Source organism: Rhopalosiphum maidis, chromosome 2 (assembly GCF_003676215.2).
Source record: "Rhopalosiphum maidis isolate BTI-1 chromosome 2, ASM367621v3, whole genome shotgun sequence".
Taxonomy (NCBI): Eukaryota; Metazoa; Arthropoda; class Insecta; order Hemiptera; family Aphididae; genus Rhopalosiphum; species Rhopalosiphum maidis.
Window position 1 is genome coordinate 72,403,824 of NC_040878.1, and position 23,248 is coordinate 72,427,071.

Below are 23,248 nucleotides of genomic sequence, written 5' to 3' on the forward strand. Positions count from 1 at the left end.
ACAATTTTCATCGTGTCTACCGCAATATTTTATTCGAAAATTGTAGCCATTTCACATGGTCATCCGGTTGTCTGTAATGTCCAATATCCTGCGTCTGTGCATTATTCGTTCAACTTTCCCCGTCCGTCCTGCACAAATTAGGTCGAGGAAATTTTTAACCATCGGTTTATCATCGTCGTGAGGTTTTTTCTATCGTTCTTTCTTTTCTTTCGTATTAAAAACAATGGTCGAATGACAACCGCGTGCGATGATCTACTTGTGTGACGGAAAACCGTTTCATCATCGATGACGTTAACGACAGCGGCACTGTCTGTGGCAGTGGCGATAGCGAAGCGGTGGTGGCGGTCGCAGTGTCGACGGACGTTTATCCCCGCCACCAAAAACGCTCGGCTGGCACCAAGTCTCGTTCCGGTGCACCATCCGATGAACATTCCGTCTTCCGCTATCGACCGGACCGGTGTACTGTTTAGTTCGTGATGTTTTACGAGATGCGTGACAAGCAATATGATTCCGGGTCGTCGTGCCTGGGCCGATGCTGGGTGTTGGTGGCCATGTGTGGGTTACTCATCACTGTGTCGTTCATCGGGATGACGCTGTGGCTCGGCATGAATAGCAGGCCGGATGTGCCGGCGGCTGTGTACCAGCCACCTATACACGCGGTCCCTAACGTGCACAGACACCACTACGAGGTAACTACGGCCAAGTCCGTATTCCCAACGGCCGACTATGACGCGATGCCCACTACGAGCATAAAGAACAAAAAAGGTAGGATCGAAATAGTCGAACACGAGAAAATGGCCAAAATCGAACCGACCACTCCGATTACGCGAGTCGAGGCTAAGCTCGACGACGGTGTGAGCCCGATGGAGGAGACCATAGAGCCGTCCAGGGTGAACGGAGTGAGAAAAAAGAGTGAGGTAGTGTATCCGAATTGGTCTGAAATGGAAGGAAAGGCCGAAGACGAGGTTGAGCCGTCGCAAGGATTTCAACCTTACTACGTGAGTGAGCAGCCAGACACACAAAAGTTTAACCCCATACCCGCGTTCTCCTACCTTAAAGAACACCCAATCCGATTGCCAGGAAAAGACATTCGACCGCCGGGCACTAGTGAAAGCGAGGAATATCCTTATTTCTATCCCCAGTTCGAGGACGTAACGCCCGCAGATGAGAAAGCCGTAAATCCAGTGTTTACGTTTTTACGGAAAAGGTTACAGGATGTCCGCGATTGGTTGGCACAGTCAGGCATCCGGAAGAACCAGACTCAATGGATTCAAATGGTCGACGCTGTTAATCAATCACTGTACACAAAAAATGCCACAATCGTATTGTCTAAGCTTCGTGAAATGTACGCCAACACCAGTGATGTAGCTGCCGACACTCCCGTAGCTAGCCTAATTTATCCAGCTGCCGCTAACGATTCCGCCGCCAGCCTAGTTTCGTTTGGACTGTTGGCCATCGATCTTTTTCTGTTGCACAACGTACAGCAAATTGCCCTTAACGAAGACGCAGAAGCCGGGCAGCAAATGCTCAACGACCCGGACGTGGTGGCATTGAATGCGCTGTTTTTGCCTCCCGACCGTGTGAAACAACTGCGGTCGGCCAATTCGAGAGTGTTATCGGACGACCGTCGAGACAGAAACCCCAAAGGATTCGTATCCGAGTTGATGGAATTTGTCAATGGTGGTTTAAGAGCAATACTTAATCTGAGTAGGGCGTACAGGAGTAGCTCTCGAGCAGCCAAGGCCGAGGGAAAAAGCGTGGGTGATAACCCCACAGCTAGTGGATCATCGTTGGATTGTATTTGGACGTTATACTGTCGAAATCTAGACAAGACTGCTAAACTAGACGGGCCTTATGGATTTTTAGCAAAGATGAACAGGTAAATTTTAACACTTTTATTAAATTAATAACAATATTTTTTAATAAAATCCTTTATAAAAGAAAAATTAATTTTTCTACATTGACTTTGTTCCACATTTTAAAATAATTAAATACTATAATTTGGATATTCTTTCAATGATATAAACATAAACTCAAAATTATTAGTATAAAATAATAAACAATAGATTTAAATAAAAATAGAACGAATTTATTATACTTGTTTATATGGTAGCAATAATTTCAATTACTATTTAATACGTAAATATTATTGTGACTATAGTTTCCCTGTTTAAAGGAGGACGTTTTTTAATTTTTTAATAATTACTAACGTCTTAAATTATAAAACACTTACTTTTTAAATCATTTTGCTAATTAATTTTAATTTTAATTAATACAAAATTTGAATATTAGTATTTATAGATAATAATATGTATTTGTAATTTAATAATAAGTAATAAATTGTCTCAATGTAGTCAAATATTTTTACGAAAACCACGGACTTTAGATAACAAATTATTAATTTTTATAATACAAATTAATTTTGTAATACAATTTCCGTGAATGTCAGACAAAATCGGGAAATTTCGAAAAGGAGAATTCAAATTTAAAAGTCGATAAAATTTCCAAAATGTGGACGTTTAGCCACTCTTTATTGTGATATGTATATTGTACATATAATATATTGTTATATTAAAATTGAGTATTTTTGTTTCATAGTAAATGTATGCTGATTTGTTTACACTTTTTTTGGTCCAAATGCATAATTTAATAATTAATATTTCTTATGAGATATCATATTTTTGATTTTTTGAATTAAATATAATATTATAATAGTTTTACATATCTATCTTAGTACAAAATGTTGAATAAGACTTGCAAACGTATTTTCTACTTTTGTGAAGTCAGTTTATTTTTTGTACTGTCATCGTGTATTTTAATTTTATTTTTAAAATTTCGGTCTAAGGATCAATTGGCATTTTTACGTTAATTTTTTCTCATTTATATGGGAATAAATAATTTATAAAAAAAAAGCAGATACATTTTTACTTAACGTATTTAATATATTTTATAAAAGGCTTCTTAAACTAAATCAAGATACTACTTAGATTAAAAATTGGTTTCTTAAGAGTGTATTAATAAATTAGAAGAATACGGATTTCGAGTAGGATGTCAATTTTTTGTTAAGTAAAAATAACTTAAATTAGTTAAGATTATTTGTTTCAGTTTTATTGACTAATAAGTAAACTTTTAAGAATGATCAGATGAATAAATAAATAATTAAACCAGTTTAAAAACTTGAAAAAATAGAGTTGATTTATTTAAACTGGGCCGCATATTTTTGAGGCAAACAAATCATTTTAATATAAATAGTATCTTGATCAGATATTTTTTTAAAGATAATTATGTGTGGTCTAAGCCTTGTATAGTTAACTAAGTAGTAAACTTGAATATTAAAAACGATTAATTCTACATAAAAGTTAAAACTAATAATGATAATATTATACTATTATGTAAACTATTAGTTATTATATACTAAAATGTTATTACATTTATTATAATAAATACCTATATTAGAAATAAATGTATATTATTAATAAAGAATGAATAATAATAATAATAAAAATTAAAACATTATTTTAACTTATACTTATTTATAGTGATAACTTGGTCCCCTGAATTTCGAATTATCGAGTGACTACTGTATATCATATATACTACTATATGTCTATAAATACCTATTTGAATGAGTCGATAGATTTCACATGTTCTATTTTTAGACTTCAATTCGTCCTGTTATTGCAAGTCATTAGTATTACTTACAAAATGAATAATAATAACATTTTTTTCTACGCTTTAAGTATTCTCATTTATTTCAAAATCCTGTCAACTATGACAAATTTCTCGGTTCTCATCAATTTACAAAATAGAAAATTTACCATAATGATACTAGGAGTTTTGATATTATAATATCCTGATTTAGGGCTTATGTTTAAATTATTTGTGTTCAAGGTCGGGACTTAATGGCTTACGTGGTTCCAGTGCTCCGCTGTATTTTAATTTCTGCAAAATCGCGCCTCTTAACACGTGTCCGTAATAAGACTTTATTATCGAATAGTCTATTCCTAAAATTTCTATGAGTCCAATATGTATTAAATTGGTAGTCTTTGTCGTGTTAAGCTTTTGATATTAGTCACTATAACAGTTAATACGTAATTTCAATTATAAATACTTTATGGGATAAAGTTATTAGATATAGGAACGTTGGACACTATATGTTCTATGCATGACTGTACAAAACTTTCGAATATTGTGACTTTTGAAATTTATCTGATGTTAATGTGATCATTAATTTGGCGTTACAAAAAGAAAGTATAATATGTATACCGGTAGTTTATACGATAATTGTGATTATAATTTATAATATAAAGATTTTTGTGTTGGATTTACGACGATAATATGAAATACGGACAATGGAACTATCGTCTTGTATCACTTTTGCGAGAAAATTAAATCCAATTGCGCGTTAAGCTGATAGCATCACAGTAATCTTATGAGTACTTAAAGTTATGTCCGACATTGCTGTGTTTAGGGGAATATTACAAATACTCTGACTCTTGAGTCAGTACTTTTTTTTTGGAAGTATATTGGGTAGGTATTTCACGTATATGAGATCAGTTTTTCACTGTATACAAATTTTCTTTTTAATTAGTTTTTAAAAACTGTTTTGTGTCAGTACTTTAAATCCGCAGTTTTGATATTTGACATGGTGGCCAAACATGCAAATACATCACCTATGTTCATTGATCTCCGTACAATGTGAATCTGACACAGATCCATATTGTATTTTCATAATCGCCGTACACGGAAATTTCAAACACGTTTAAAAACACATTACATTCTAAACATCTACGAAACAATGCATTTTAAAACTCGTCTGTATAGGAGATAGGTGCGTTTGTGCTAAATGAGTTTTTGAAATATGTTTCCGCAATTCTCAACACCCACGGCACCGGTTTTATGTATATTTACAATCGTTTTCTCCTTTGGTGCAAAAAAATCGAGCACGTATGAATTGTATAAAATACTTTTTGTTGGGACAAATAAAGCAAAATAGGATCGTCGTTCTATGTCGGAGTGTTTAATGGGGAATTATTATGCACGTTCATTAGCATTGTGAAGAAACTGCAACGTTATAATTTATATTATATAGCGGTTAATCAGGTGGAAACTCAATGGCGACGGAGTTTCAAAACACAATATTTTATTGTTTACAATGTTGACGTAAAAATGCCAATGTCTTTAAAATCCTTAAGATAAAAATATCTATCGTTTTTTTTCCACACGACCGATTATTTTATATTTTTTTTTATTCAATTTTGTTCTAAGTTAAATACCACTAGTGCCCGTACAATACTTTTACAAAATATATTTTGTGTATGGACAGCCTTTACCGAAGTTAGTTATAATAATAATAATTTATTATGTAGACCAGTAAGTCATTAACCGTAACCCTATAGGTATGTAGTATGTACAATGTACATGTTAGATATTATTACGTATCATATATAGAGCGATCGAATTATAAATCTGATCGAAAATATTTACACGGTGTTATTGGCATATACGGTTATAAATTATCACATTTATCTATTTAGAGTATTTTAAATTCTAAGCATAGCAGAGGACTAGATGAGCTAAAGGTATTCAGTTATCTTATAATGATTTATATTATACACTATATATATTTTAATTATTTGGAGGCTGTAATTTTAAAAATTAAAAATGCTTTACCATGAATAGTTCATGTATACAAACAAAAGTGATCACAAATTGTACTTGAGAAATATAATTTTTAGACATTCCTTTTTTATCACAGTTGTCTTTGATGAATTAATGTCAACAAAGTATTTGTTACAAAATCTCTTAAATGTCAATTACTTCTTTCCATTCTTTAAAAAAGTAATTTTATTTTTTATTCTTTATGTTAATGTATGAAAGTGCTTTAGAATTTAATTTGTCATTAGATAAGTCAATATTACTGTTTTTTACAAAATAAAAAATGTTTATTTAAGCAGAAAACATTAATACAATTTAAAATATACCTTAAACCTTATAACATTAACTAAAAGGTTATTTAAATTTAGATTTCTTTGGATAGAATTTATTTTTGACATTACCTATATTTGATATGACATTTTAAGAGGATGTTATATCCACATGTGCTGAGTCTGTCTAATTATTGCACATCGTGGCAAATTTACGTTCAGCAAAATCCACTTTATGCTGTTTGCTTTAATATACTAAAGATTTACCTATTATCAAACTTAAAGATAAAATATTATCTAGGGCAATACGTAGCTAAGTAAAATATTAAATTTTTGAAGCGATCATAATTCAGTTTAAAATAAAAATATCAGTAAAACCCTATGTGATGTCCTGGATAATATTCTTACCTTTAAGTTTGAAAATATCAAAGTAAATAACATAAAATGTATTCTTCTGAACACAAATTTAATACGATAGTAAAACGGAGGCAACACATACGGGTACAACGTCTTCTTAAGATTAGAACTTTGATTCATTTTATCAAATTATTATTGTAATAAAATGGATCTTGAAAAAGTATTAACATAGCTTATACATTTGAAAATCAAGTTAATAAATATATATACATTTTTATATACCAAGATAAATGATGGAGGGAGAAGAATGTTTATTTTATTTATAATAGATATCAAATATATATTCTGCATTTTGTTTTTAACTTTTTGGTTTAGTTTTACTAACATCTAATGCCTAATATTATTAATGCAATTATTTTGATAAGAGATATAATAATATTATAATCAATATTTTATATACAGTTATTCACCAAATATACTATCACGTTTATGTTATAATAGTCATCAGATTAGGTAATTTTGATAAGGTTTAAGTAATTCATTTATTTTATATATTCAAACATACATTAATAAAAAAAATTTATAAAGATTCATATTTAAATTATTTGCAAAGCCAAAAATAATTGTACCTACGTGTTCACTCAATGGTAATGATCTTTCAATATTTAAAGTATAGAATGGATATAGTGGATATTATAAAATCACGATTAACTGATATTAAATACTAATTATGATATATTTTACATATTCTTTATACGAAAATAATATCGTTATGATTGTAGTTAAATAGTTCTACTATAAAGTAATACTATAAATAAGATATGATTATCCCACGGTAGAGGTAAGATAGAAACTCGTAGTTGTTTGTATGTAATATAAAATTACTAGTACTTTTAACTTAGAATTGGTTTTTTTTGCATTTACTGTCAGTGGCAAATAATATGCAGTTTGTGATAATTGATAAACAATTTTTAACTCGTTATATTTATCATATATTTTTTTATCGAGTTTAACACCAGTTACATTTTATGTACCAACGAAAAAATATCGTATAATCAAAATATCACTAGGTACTGAAATATTGCACAGACAAAATGTTGGTATAAAATATAAAATAATTATAATTATTATAATACAATATACATAATTTGAACTATTCAAGTATAACTAATGCTTAATAACTACTGATATTATGAATTATTTTTGATTTTAAATTCTATAATTATATCTACTACTACTAATCTTATAATATTTTTATAATATTAATTAAAAAGTATGCAAACTATTTAATATTTATTAACATTGAATTTGAGTTATATATACCAGAGATGAGGGAATTACATTATAATTTATTACATTTCTCCTATATTTTATACTGACGACATTTTGTCTGTGCAATATTTTACTGTCGATATTATTTCTTTTTAGTGTATTGATTTACTTATATTAGTAGAAAAATGTTTTGGTTACATGATATTTTGTTGGTATATCCATATAGTTATGTAGGTACTTACCAAATTTCTCAAAAACTTGAATGAAAGGATTTGATTTTTTCAATAAGAACAAAAAAAAAAAAAAATCCCTTATTGAAGTCACTAAATTGTTTTTCTGGCAATAAAAGTCTCAATAAAAGGGTTGGAAATACTTGTATTATTTGTGAATAATGACGGTTATTCTATAAAATTGGATTTCGGTCATTTTTGGGTCATTAAGTACTTTTTTTTTTTGGACCACGTTAGGTTTCCCGCCTTTTTCAATGTAATGTAATGTAATAAGTTTCTTTTAACATAATATTAATAAATGATTCCCGTTTTTTAAGAAAAAAAATAATAAGTTGTGTATTTTTTTTAAACATTAAAAACTAAGTTAATTAAAATGTTTTGAAAATAAAAAAAAAAATTGATTTTATTTATTTATATTATATACTCATTTGAAATACTAATATTAATATATTATATTTTTTTATGTATATTATTATTTTATTATAAATAATAGTAAATAATGCTGAAAATACTTAAATAATAATACGTTGCTTTTTATAACGATTAATGAATATTAATTAAGACTTAAAAGGCATTTAGACATTCGTGCATAAATATTATAAAAACGTAAATAACTATAATAACATATTATATTAAGTACTTTATTATATGAAAACTATAGTCCAAAATGTCAAGTATAATCATAGGTTAATTTGTTTAACTTATAATTTTAAAAACAATTTAAGGTATATATAAAATGTTAATATGATGTTTATTCATAAAACTATGAACATCAACATAATTGAATAACAGAATAACCATGGTGAGATGAAAAAAGTCGTAATTTTATCTCCCATAGCTACAGGACACAGTTTATATACTTACCTAAATAATAGTTAATATAAATTTTACTTTGACTGGAAATCGGTTTTTTTAATTTTACAAATATGATTCATCTTGAAGGTTAGGTTACTTATTTATTCAGTTTTATTGTAGATAGGTAATCGAAATGAAATTCACACATGTACATGACGATAGTAATGGTCAGTATGTGACATATAAATGTATAATATAGAGATATTACATTTCGAGAAACTAGTCATGATATAGGTATAATAACATGCTGTGATTCCCTTTAAAATACATGACGTTGGTATGTAGATACCATACAATGATGTCCACATATTTTAACTGAATATAATCTTCATACATTATTAATGAAAACTGTCATTTTCATTGTAGTTTTTTATTATTTTATATATTGCTATATGATTTCTACACGATTTACAGCTTATTTTACTGAAAATCAACATAATCATGTCCAATGATAATAATAATGATGATACAATACAATAAATTTTCAGCAGTTAATAAATGACAAATTAATTAAAAATGATACTGCTGTTTTTAAATCGCTTATGAATCACGAGATTATACGATTACGAGAGCAGTGTTCTTGTCATTGTGTATATTACTGATTTTACGAAATCATTTTTCTCGATCTGCTATTGTTACGACAATTTTATTCATGTAAAAACGAAATAATAGTTTTTTTATTCCATTTACTTGACGCCAAATTAATTGCATTTAATGTAAACGATACATATCATTATTGTTGAGGGTTACAATTAAACTATTATAACTAAATTAGCATAATAATATTTTTTAGATTTTTCCTACCTCCATAATTATTAGAGATACTTTATTTTAATTGATGAAAAACAGTTACGCGTAACTATTCAGCGAAGAGGAAAAACGCACCGTGATAAAACGGAGTTGGTAAACAGTAAACACTAATTACAATATGTTGTTTTTTCAAAATTCGTTGCACATGTGATTTTTGACCGTTACAGTGATTAACTGGTTATTTACGTGGTCATGTGACGCGTGATGACGGTAAATAGGCAAGAGCAGTTAATAATAAAAAAATAATAATAATAAACAAAATATATAATATTATACATAACATGTACCTATAGTACAATATTCTAACCATATTATAATATAATACATTGTTGTGCATATGCACGTGGAATGTGTGTGTGTGGTGTGTGTATGTATAACACACTTCACGGTTTTTTGACTCCAAAGACAATTTACGTCCGCGCAGGGTTTCACAGTGCTAAATTGGACGTCATTATATGATCCGACTATAAAGACGTTTAACGAGCTGGGAATAACGGATTCCTCTAGAAAATCGTGCTTTAAAACGGTCGTGTTTATTATTATTATCATTTTTTTTTTTTTATTATTAGAGAACATATTATTATTATCATCATCGTGCCTACGTACACACACGCACAAACCATAATAATAATATTATACAACGGAAAATTTGACGTGGAAAGATATCAAAAATTATTACGGTGTTTTATTCCTGCGGGTCGTTATGAGTTGGGAAATAAGACGTTCGTTTCTGGTCGGATACAGTCGGTTTTTTGTTGTTGTTTTTTCGCTGTTCGTCTTTTTGGTCACGACCGGGGCGCGCACCGTGGCGTTAACCGTTTAAAATAGCTGGTACAATATTTGTGATATTATTATAATATGCACCGGCTAGGAGAGCACCGCCAAAAATCGCGGTTTACGTGTGTGTAAATTATACTTAACGCGCAAAATATATTGTAACACCGCATGGCTATACGAATAATTGTATTTTAATTAACGATTTATAGGTATAGGTACCTACCTACTAATTATGACAGCGGCTGCACCAGTGTTATATTTCTTATCCCATGGCAAGGTTTTGCGGCTCACGTCTTCCGCAGAGAAATATAATTACTGGCTTTTATACTATTATCATAACATTAACATAATATAATATTTTATTTAAGTGACGACGGTGGTGGTTCCCTCGACGGGGTATGGCGGTGGGATGGCGCGGAACCACGCGACCAACCGCAGCCAAAGTGTTGTGTCGAGATTTACGCGCGGTACACAAGATAGATATATAAAAAAAACAAATTTGCACACACACACACGCACACACGAGTACGTACGTACTTAAAGTAATAAAAACTTCACTTTGTCGACTCGAAGTTAAAATAGCAAGGGGGTGGTTGTGGGGGGGGGGAAGGCGTGGAAATCGAGCGACCGAAAGCCGCGCGTACACATGGACAAACAAGTCGTTGGCAAATCGCCCGATGTGTGCGAATAACGGGTCCTCGAAAGGCGATCAATTCGCTTCCGGCCGCGACGCGAGGAAAAGTTCGCTGTACGTACATATACAGATAAAAGGTACCCACATAGATTGTGCTCGCTCTTTGACCGGTCGAAATACGCGTTTTCCCGACTTCACGTCATCCCTGCCAAAGTCGCGCGTCCGCCGGGTCCGCTGCATTTTTGATTTTAACGATCATGAATACATTTTGAATATTAATATTACCGCGCAATAAGACGGTGTTATGATTGTCTGTGGTGCAAAATGGCTGAAGAGTTTCCGCTGCGAGAAAAGCTAGGAAAATTATAAAATAATCCTTATTTGTATTATACCCACCCATCGAATTATGTAGCCCGTGTTGTTAACAACGGTCTACGGTTCTAATTATAGTTTAAACAATAATGTACGGGTACATGTATTGAAATAAGCACATCGTTAAACTTTATAATACCGTTTCACCGCGTGTAACCGCACGTTACCTAAACTGCACAACGTTGTTAACGATATATATTTATACACGTATTAATTATTATGATTTTACCACGTCTTTAGTTATTCATTTAGCCCACCGTTTAATATTGTTGTATTTAAAATTATATTTTCTGGTCTTATTCCGATTTCTGATTAGAACAACATTAATTCTATTTTCACGAGCGCGAACAATTTAAAAATCTATTTACTTAACCGTAGTAGGTAATGGTTCATAATTTTTTGATTTCTTACTTTAATACCTATCTTATTTAAACGCAAGCCTGTATATTAGTAAATAATTTATAACTAAATAATAATTACAATAAAAAATAATTTATACAAATGGGTATACTTAACACATAGTTATATATTGATAAATGAATCAACCACTTAGCGTTGTAATGCATATTTAACACTTATAGGAGATATACAATATACAATAAACATATTATTTTAATGTCCAAATTAAATAATTCGATATTTATTGAAAGTCTAGAAAGTTCAGATTTCTAATTTTATCGTGTCAGCGATATATATTTTTTTCGATACGAGTGAGTGTTTAAAATGAATAAACAAATTGAAAATTCCGCTGTAATTGATTGTAATTACAGGTAATATCTTTTTATGTTTATGGAATACAAAAATTAGTACCCCGTTGTGAAAATTATCTAAAAAGTGGCGGAATCTATGTGAATAATAATGTTATATTTCTACTTAATGTTCAAATTACATTTAGTTTTTTGAATATTTATTATATTTGATTTTATTGTCTAATGGCAAATGGAACTTACTTTCTGGACGTATTTCATCGTATATTAAATTTTATAAATGATAAAAGCATTATGTTATACTTTTATAATTTAAAATAGAGATACCTGAGTATAGATTGGGTATTATAACTTGTTGGTACTTATAAATACGGGAAGAATAATAAATAATAATCATCTGGATAAAAGTAAAGATAATTAATCGTGCATTAAAGTATTATACATGTATTATTTTATGCATATAAAAAAAACTACCAAAACTGAATGTATATTTAATATATTTATCTATTTATATTTAATTAATTTTTAGAAGTTTCCAGACTTTGAATTTCAGAAGAAAAACAATAATATTGTTATTATTTTTACGTTTTTTTTTTTTGGAAGATTTTATATACAAAGTTATAATTTTTGATCAGTGATTTACCTCTATGTCTTCTTTAGTTTAGTTTTAATTAATTTTAATAATTATATAGCAACCTTTGATTAATCAAACTAAAAGTTAAAATTTAATTATTAGTTTCTCATTCTTTATAGCTTTAACTTAAAACTTATAAGATTTATTTAAAAAAATATTAACTAGGCCTAAATAACCGTTTCTTTTAGAATTAGACTATTCCCAACACTCGCTGTAATTATTAATTTTATATTCAATAATACCGCACATTGTTATGTGAAATATATTTATTCTTATATCGGTACTATTCTAAAATCAAATTAATATAATTGCAATTTTTTTTTAAATATAAAGATTAACCAACCTTTTACTACTTTAATAAAATCATCGAAGTTTTAATATTTGTTTGAATTCTGGTCAAAAAAATAAATTATTTGAGTAATATTATAGTGTAGATTTGCATTAAAAAATTATTTAATTTTTGAAGATTTGATTTAAGTAAAAAAAATATATATTAATATATGTAATGTAATATGATATATTACACTGTATTAGTACATAACATTTTAAATTTTAAATTCAAAATGTATATCAATTAAAAATTGCATGTAAACATATTCACTGAATTATCAAGACAAATTAGTTTGATGTATACAAAATTTCGTATATATATAATATAATTCACTAAGTATTTTCTAAATTCGAGAACTTGATTTTGATCGTCCTATTTGTTCATCCGAATTGACGAAATTATACTACGTTTATTATACTATTTATTAAGCAGGTCGATTTATTTAAAAAACAACAGTTTGTGTTTCTTACGAATTTTTGTGTTTACGATAAAACGTATCCAATTAACATTTAAACCGTGAACAATTTCCTAGAAACACTACAAATTTGTCATTTGCACGATTGATCCTGTTTTGTTGTTTATTGAGACGTATATTATTATAAGAACGAAAATGTTCAATGTCATCATGAACTACTATATATAGTGGTTTTATGTCAACAATATTCATACAGCACCTGTACTTTAACAGTATTAAATGATAATGATTCACGTGAAAATAACTGAGAACTCCTTGCAGCGATTCTAATAATAATAATATACACTTACCGTTATCGTAACAACAATGTTCTGTGGTGCCAATGATGAGTACATCTACAGTAGATATGTGAATTATAGTGGGTGCCAAGATTATGTAAAAAAATGAAGAAAAAGAGGAAAAAACAATAATTTATGATTGGTAATAAAAAAAACTCATACCAAGTTGTTATGATATTATTTTATTATCGTTACTTGTTTTTTTTTTTTTTTTATCGAAATCGAGCCCATTGTGCTTCGTGTGTAAGTCGAGCAAATACAACGTGTGATGATTCGTAGCTTACCCGTTACAATAATTTTCTCAGTCGATAGAGAAAAAAAATTAAAATATTTTTATACAGTCCAAAGCATTTTTGTAACATCGAATTTTCGTAAAAAAATGTTTTTGCAGTAGTGTTTGGTTTTAAACTGTTATAGATTCTATCAAATTAAATGTATAACTTATTATATGAAATTTGCCAACGAATAATTTATAATTGGTACACTTCTGAAGTTCAGAATGAAATTACTAGCGAGGACCATCTTACACGTGAGTCGTGACCTGCAGTTTGTATTCCTTCGTATACGTTTTAATCGGTTATATATATATAATATGATTTTTTTTCATATAATTTATGGTGATAACTCATAAATTGTTATAAGTACTTTACACTTTTGATATAATATTATGGTGGTTTTTTTTTTAAATTGCAACACACAAAATTAGCGTTGCAGTCTAAACGGATCACCCTGTATATAGCACATTCTGTTTAATATGACGGTATATAGAATGAACGCAGCTTTGCGTTCCAAACCGTCGCTTTGACATAATATTATAATATAAGACTGTTCTAATGGACCGTAGCCAAATGGAGCTCAAACAATGACCGGTCGATTTTTTTCGATTGGAAATTATTCGTCGCACATATAACGAAGATGAGACTGGGCCGCGACTACGGCGGTCAATTATGCACGCGACCATCGGCGTCGATGCACACAATTTCGTGCTATATTATCGTATAATAATATAGTAAATGTCACATTATCATTATTATAGTTGTATTTGGTTACTAACAATATAAACGTGTGCAGTGCAATTTGTGTTTGGACAAATATTCAATATCAGGTTCACTGTTTAACAAAATAATACTTAATACGAAAAAAAGTATCATTCAAAACGATAAAAATATAAATTAAAATTTGTATCACTGAATTTCGAGTGTAATATAGGTAAATACAATTTATATAAGTTTGAGAATTGTATAAAAATATAAATATGAGCTACAGTGAATTAATATAAGTCTCTATTTTTTATATAGTCTAATCTTAAATTATACAATATTTATATATATATATATTATGTATAGATAATATTCTTTATTAAAAGTAACAGTTATGTACTACAATTGAGCCTACATAAGCGTTTAATAAATAAATAAATAATTATCGGGTTGATTAAAATATTTTATTGTTGTTTGAAGTTGGTATGAATTATTACGATATACCAAATTAACGTGTATTTAATAATAAGCATTAATATACGAAATAATAGTATCACAGTTAGACATTTCGATATTTAAAAGTTTGAATTTTGTCGTTAGAGGCCCACACTACATATAAAAGTAAAACCCGGGGTAATCGTGATCGCCGATCACGGATGGGCCATACCGACAGTGTACAGTACATGATATTATTTTTGCGTATGGTGGTAGATAAACAGTAAGTCTGGAACGCATATCATCATATTGTTGCGTAAATAATATTATTATCCTCAAGGGAAATGAGGGTCATGGTGACAAAATATTGTTTTTTGTAAATATATTTAGCATTGATGAAGTATAATGTAATGACCGGAAATAGTCTACGGGATATTTATTATTGGTTTTAGATATAAATATTGTATAATACGATATTAACATATTATTATAGCAAATAATAATACTAACGAAACAGTCGGAGAAGGCGTTAACAAAAATCGTATCGTATAATGTTGAGACTGTATATGTAGGTTCTTCAACTATAGGTAATTATTCAACGTGAACTACCTAAATATTATTCATTTATGCATTGTAAACATTTTTGTAATGATAAATTATTAAACATGTCAATTATAAATTTTAAAATTTTTACGAGGAAAAAATAATAAATGCACAAACCTCAATCAATAAACTAAATTGTAGCAGGGATTTACACGTATACACGTTTTTAAATACTTATGAATGATTGGAATTATCAAATTATTACCTTTTATCAATTATATTTGTTTATTTTCGAGAATATTAGATTTTTATTTTTAGTTAAAATATTATTTATTTAATGAAATAAAATAACCATATATTTTTACGTTATATGGTCTGATGTCAATAATAATAATAACATTATTATGTATCCTCCAGACATTTTTTTTTTCTAAATTAAATTTCTTATAATATGAAATCTATTTTTTTACTCAATTTGTGATGTTTATTTTTTAGCTTGGGTTTACGTTTAATGATGGGTGAATTTCCTGTCGAGAGAGCGCTGGAGCATCTAATCAAGGAATCGGCTCACGGATGGCGGAGATTGAATTGTGATCGGCTTTTCCCCAGGTATATAACTATTAATTTTAACTAAATTTAATATAGTTTATATTTTTTTTAGGGTGACCTTATTTGTTTAGGATAAATAGGAAAATATTAGGGACATCATAATTTATTCAATGTAATTATTTTTATTTGAAGAAAATATCATCCAAGAACATAGTCATACCATTGTCAAAATGATCTTTGTAATAGTCTATGGTCTTTGACTTAGGTAGTTACGTCTGTAAGTAGGTTAAATTTGATAATCGGAGATTCCCGAAAATCAAGTCAACATGGATTATTATGAAGAGGGTGGGGAGGAGTAAGAGAGGTAAGAATTCAATTTTGACTTTAAGGCAATCCGTAGTTTGATGTCAGATTGGTTATTATATACACTTCGATGGTTCTAATTTAACTCTATAGTTAATTATGACGTTTGCGTTATTACAAGAAGATAAATATTTTGTCCTGGTTAATGATACGAATATATTTGCACGGTTAAACGATCACAAATTGGAATGTTAATTGGAGTACGTGGTTGGCACATAAAAATATATTTGTACACCAATAATAAAAAAAAAAAATCCTTAAGGTCTTAATTCAGGAAAATAATTCCGTACACTTCTTTGTACATAATGTTATAAATAAATTATTCAATTTTTTATTTTGAGTTAGCATCAGTACTCTTTATAATATTAAAAATATGTAAAGTGACATTTACATCAATTTCGTATTTATACAGAAATGAATTACACGTTTTATGTTACAGAAATAATATTATACTGATTATGTATTATAATAGATCAATTTATATAGAATAATAATATTTATTTATACTTTTTAAATTAAATATTATTTAAAAAAATTAATTAATACTAATTGTGTTTGTATAGCAATAAGTATAATATATAAGCAGAGAGATAAATATATATGGTTAGATTAGGTTCTTGCTATGAAAAAAATACACATTGTAATCTAAGATATAGAAATATAGATAATTTAATAGGTAAATATTCTTAAAATATTTTAATTATATTACGAAAGTATATTATCTAATAAACTCTTTTGAACACATATTCTGAGTAACAAAAAGTGAAATTTTTAGTATATAATATTATATAGTATCTATAATATAAGAATAACAATTTTAATAAATATTAGCTTATAATAAAACACGTTAAATATTAGACGTGTTGTGTCATAAGCTAATCTCAATTTATAATTTACCCCTTTTGACAGTAAACTTAGTAACTTATTTATTATATTCAAAATATTTGAAACTAAACTTTACATCCGTCAAGATGATTTTAATTCACTGGCATATGTTCTACTCTGTATATATGTTGTTACATTTTAAAACAAACTTATTACTTGCTTTGTATTTGATATACTAAATTACTAAATAACTACAATCGATAGAAATTTATTATCTTAGATACCACCGTATAGTTACTAGGCTGTAACGGAAATTAATTTCAGGAGAAGTTTTAAGCCAAAAATTGTTTTCTAATTTTATTATTATATTGTACAGATTATTTTACTATCACATAATACAACATAACAAAATTCGGGGGGGGGGGCTGAACTCCCCAAACCACCCTAGGTACTTCCCTGTATAGTTGTATTGTATTGTATGAAGTTTTTTTTATAAAATATTATTTAAGTCCATTAAAAAATATTATATAACTTCAGTTTCATCTATACTTATTATTAATTATAGTTAAAATTTTAATGTTTTATATAAAAGTCATCACATTGTCATACACTCATAACTCATAATATTAAAATTGTAATAGATGCTAAATTTGGTGAAAACTTTCTAGATTATCCGGATAATTTTTTAAACATCATTATTGATTAATGCATTTACATATATTTTTTTGTTTGTTAAATATTAGGTACATTATTTTTAATATTTGATGATTAGGTGAACTCTTTTTAATAAGTACTCACTTATATAAAATAAATGTGTTATATTATTAGTATTAGCAAGTGGGATATTACTTTAAATCATGAATTATATAATTTGTATAAAGTATAATGTATATTTTATACATATGTATACTATATGTCGGTATACCCGAGTCTTACAAATCGCATTAGTTATTAATCATTAACTAAAAAAAGTAAATATAAAAATAATTATATTGCACACTACTGCAATAGAATAAAAAGCTAAGTATAAAATATATTATATGTCCAAATTGAAAATTAAACGATGACCACTGTTGTAAGTATTATTTTTAGGTTTCGCATTTTCAATAGTATAACACCATCCAATGTCATTTATCATTAGTGGTCCATCACACTTTCACTTGGGCTTATTGATGACCATCTCTTGTTAGTGCATCAATTAATCGACCTTATTCCAATGGTCACGCGGAGCCTTCTGTACACGAATGTGGTCGATTTATATAAAATACAATGTTCACAAAACTAATGTCGGTAAAATGAACCGGAATAATAAGGCGATAACAAAAATAATGTAGGATAAATATAAAAAACCGAGTAACTAGAAAAATTAGTGATTGTTTACATAATTATTATGATATTTTAAGTGGTTTCTTTTCAATGGAGAAAGCTGATGTCAGACCACTTAGCACGGACGTGTTATCATATTATAATAAGAGATTAATATGCATGTGCTTGCCCACTATTAGTGAACATTTAAAACTTATTACTGTACGAGTCCGATACAATGAGGTGTAAATTGTTTTTGTGAGAAGAAATAAAAGAATGTATTTCAGACAAATGATGTTATTGTATGTAACCGATTGTAGGTAATTGTTTCATCAAATACTTTACAGTGTGGCTCTCTGTCTGTAGTATAAATACATAACAATAATAGTAATTTATAATTAAAATAAAATTTTAATCTTAATATATTATCAATACTTCGTCAATTAAAAAAAATATAAAATGTAATCAAAAACATGCGAATAATATCTATGTATCGTGAAATCGTTAAATATATTATAATGTGTTAGACGTCATAATATTTATATATTATATAAAAAATGTTTTGTTTAAAATGAAGTTTTTTTATAAATCTTTTGTAAGAAATATTTTATGAAGTACAGTTTTATAATATGTAGGTACTTGTATGTTAAAAAAATGAATACATTTTTTGCATTATCTAATATTCGCACATTATTATTGACGTTATTCTAGTTTTTGTTTACATCATTTTTGTCCTGTTAACTGTTAACAGTATCATTATATATCTGTTATAAATAAACATTATAATTAGTGTTTATTAAAATTATCATTTGAATACGAGGAATAATTTTATATTATGAAATTAAAATAGTCCATACAAATATTATTATCTGTATAATAGAATAATTTTTATTTTTGATATTTCGTAATAATTAAAAATGTTTAAATATACTTTCTAATTGAATCTTATTGTTGTCATTTGAATCTGTTATGTTTTTAAAACTGGCCAATTGTATTGTGTTTTCCCTTTAAATTCTGTGGTTCACTGTTTCATTACCAGTTTTAAATTGTTTACTTCCGGATCAAAAGTGAAATCATTTAGACTGATAAATGTCATATATTTTTTGAAATTCACTAAATATTGAAAAACATATCAATTCATTTTCATTTCAAAATCATACATAAATATGTTTCGCTTTCTGCGTTTAATTATAATAATTATCACTCCTTTGAAATGTATTAATTTATGGCCCTCTGTTTATAAAGTCGTATTATACGAGTGTATTCCACAAAACAACATTATAATATAGGATATTCTATGTGGACAAAGTATCACGACTTTCATTCTCCCGAGTATTAAAACGTTAATATATTTATATACGTACCAGCACTGCCTCCGGTCAAGATTAACGGTTACTACGACGGTTGTTCGTTTGTCAGTGTCGAGTTCAATAATATTATTAAATTGAGAATGCGGCGACCTTGCTGTTTCAAGATCAGTAGCACGATATCGTTTATATTTCGTTATGTGTTCTGAAAATAAATAAATATTTGTTCAAGGTTGATGTCCTCGGAATTGAATAATATTATAATAATAAGTACGTTACAATACGTCGTGAGAATTTCGGATATTTTTCACTATATAATAAATTGTAACTGTACGGTTTGGTATGTCACGGCAATCGTAAATGTGTACGTAAAAACTACAAAGGCATGAAAAAAGAGAAAGAAAGACAAACACGAATACTAGCTAATAACATAATAATTTTAATAATAATAATATATAGGAAATGACATATGTCTAAAACTGAAAATAAATAAAATTTTTTTGTCAAGTCTGGGGAATCGGGATCTATTGTATAGTGGCAGGAAACAACACAAAAGACAAAATATTGGCCATCGTGTCAGTAGGCAATAGTAGGTAATAATTACTATTATGGCGTGAGTGACAAACAACTGACACGCTTGCACTGTTCGTTTTCTCGGCAATGTGAAGTGGTGACCATCTACAATACGGACAAGGCATTTTAGATAACATGAAATATGTATGAGTAATATATTATGCATTGACGTTCTCCGAAAATCTTTGGGAAAGAAGTATCTGGTTTTTTTTTATAGTATTTGTAGAATAAAAAAAAATATTCAAATTTTCAAAAATGTTTTTACTTAATATTTAATTAAGTACTGAGGTTAATAATTTTGAAGCCACTCATTTTAATTTCCTGAATAAAAACTGAATACAATTAAAATACGTTTATATATTAATCTTGTGATGCCTTTATTAACAATAAGACATGCTGCGATCTTCAACGAAATTGCTTCGCATCGGTTTAGCCGTTTTACATAATAGTATAATACAATTTAGGATTATTTTAGGGGGGCGAAGGGGGCGATTGCCCCTCCCCCCTGAATCTGTATTTAAGGAATCGATTATATTATGTGAGATATAGTAGGATATGCACTTCAATTTTTTTTAATGTGGATCATTTTATAACGAATAAACGAAATCAAATTAATTAACAATTTTGATTTTCTACAAAAACCTATACTATTATATAAAATTGTAAGGGTTTTTCTACGACCGCGCTAACCGAGAAAACTACTGAACCGATTTGGTTGAAATTTTTTACTGTTATACCCGACACTCTGCTGAAGGTTTTAGTACCACTTTTGTTAATAAAAAAAAAGTATAAAGTTCACAAAAAATTAAAAACAATTGTACCAATATTATATACATATTTGGTGTGGCACAGCGGCTCACGGGTTTACAGCTACCTAAAAAATGTATATAAAAATAGAAATATAAGAATACTTAGATATCACATAATAACTCGATTTAAGATAGTTATAATATAAAAAATCGTAGATATTGGCGTTAATGCATATAACTGTATATTATATCCATTTCACGGTCACGCATGTCGTAATTCGTACATACTACATTTGTGCCCGTGTTTTTTAATTAAATCGTTTAATTTTATACGTGTCAAACCACCACAACGAGGGTGCGTGATATTGTGATAACTTCAAGCGTTCGGTATACGATACGCGTGGCTATGAATTGGGATTTTTGTCGGGTCCATACTTAGTGAAAAATTAAATAATACACAAGTGTAACTTTCAAAACACAGACAGGTATTAAAAAAGAACTACACCAAATATTAAGGATTCATATGATTTAAATATAACCAAAAATGTTGAGCCTGAATTAAAGACAAAAATTAAGTCGCCCCACTAGAAGTAAGTCTAAACACGCACCTGACAATACCATACAATAGCCCTAGCAATATCTGTCCATTATATTATCGCACGTATTACGTTAATACCAGTTGTTTATATATTTAACGAAGTACCTTATGCAAAAATGACAAGACAGACAATTTTAATTTAAATGTCACACAACAATTTTTTAGACTAATTTTACGTTACTCAAAATAAAGTGATTTTTTGTTTTACTTGTTTTTCTAGTGTTAAGTTTAGTTGCTATTGGGCATTATGGGCATTTACATATTGGCTGGTTATAAAGAGGTTTATTGGTCAATACCTATCTTATAGTCTATAGAAGCAGACTGGCCCACGTCCACTCTTGGCGATATGGAAATCGCCACCTGGGTCGTTGTAATTTGGGACTAATTTTCTTATTGGGGTCGATATTTTATGTGATATTAAGTAATAACTAAATAATTGGGTCAATCATATCAGTTTTTCGGGACTGATTATGTCCCAGTCCACCGCTGGTCCGATAAGTTAAACGCAACACGAAACAATTATCAACGTTTTATAACTAAAATACTAAAATAATATCTGACTTGTTGCGTCGTTTTCATTAAGTTCGCCAGCCTAAATTTTCTTCATTACAAATGGCCATCGTTATAGTTAATATCTAACCTAACGTGTATGTTTTCGAGCAATTTACTGAAAGAAATAGATAGCGAAAACAATTTAGGTAATTACGTACACTTCTCATTTACGGAAAACTCTCTCAACGGTTTGGGGTTTTGAATTGTACGTTATTGTTCAAAAAGGTTATCTTATCTTGTCAACGTATAAGTACGTGTGTTTTGTGTACGTGTCATCATTCATAGTTCACAGCTTCTCTGTCTAATGGATAATATTTTTAATTTAATTTCCTTTTGAGTGTACATCATAGACTTTGTTGGTTTCACCGAATTCATCAGTGACGTGAATGGGAATGATATTTTTCAATGACTTAAATAATGTCATACTGATAATACACAGTTGACACGGACTACACATATGGCCGAATGGCGAATAGTAAACACTTACCTATGAGTAGGAAGTTACAAAGCGATCGATAACGCGGCATTTACAGGTTACGACTGCAACAGTTTGCAGCGGAAAAGTTGAAGTACCTAACCTATACGTATAAATATTATTATGGCTTTTTTTTTTTTTTTTTTGTTCTGAACCAAATATCAATTGTGGTACGTTTTATTTCTCAACTATTAAGTATCATTTTATTATTATTTTTTTAAAGACATGCTTATCTGACCGAAAACTTTACTACGTACCTACCTATACTCCTGTATATACCTACCATAGCGTTCCAGTTTCGGATGAATACAACTCATTGTAATAAATTGTCGTCC

General features: G+C 28.8%; 1 protein-coding gene across 1 annotated transcript in view; it reads left to right on the top strand.

Annotated features, from left to right (window-relative positions):
• Nucleotides 1-476: 476 nt before the first annotated feature.
• The window catches only part of LOC113552008, a 32,356-nt gene continuing 9,584 nt past the window's right edge, over nucleotides 477-23,248 (top strand). The window contains exons 1-2 of the mRNA XM_026954649.1: nucleotides 477-1,879; nucleotides 16,113-16,226. Of these exons, the coding sequence (XP_026810450.1) occupies nucleotides 477-1,879; nucleotides 16,113-16,226 (1,517 nt within the window). The remainder of the gene's footprint in view (nucleotides 1,880-16,112; nucleotides 16,227-23,248) is intronic.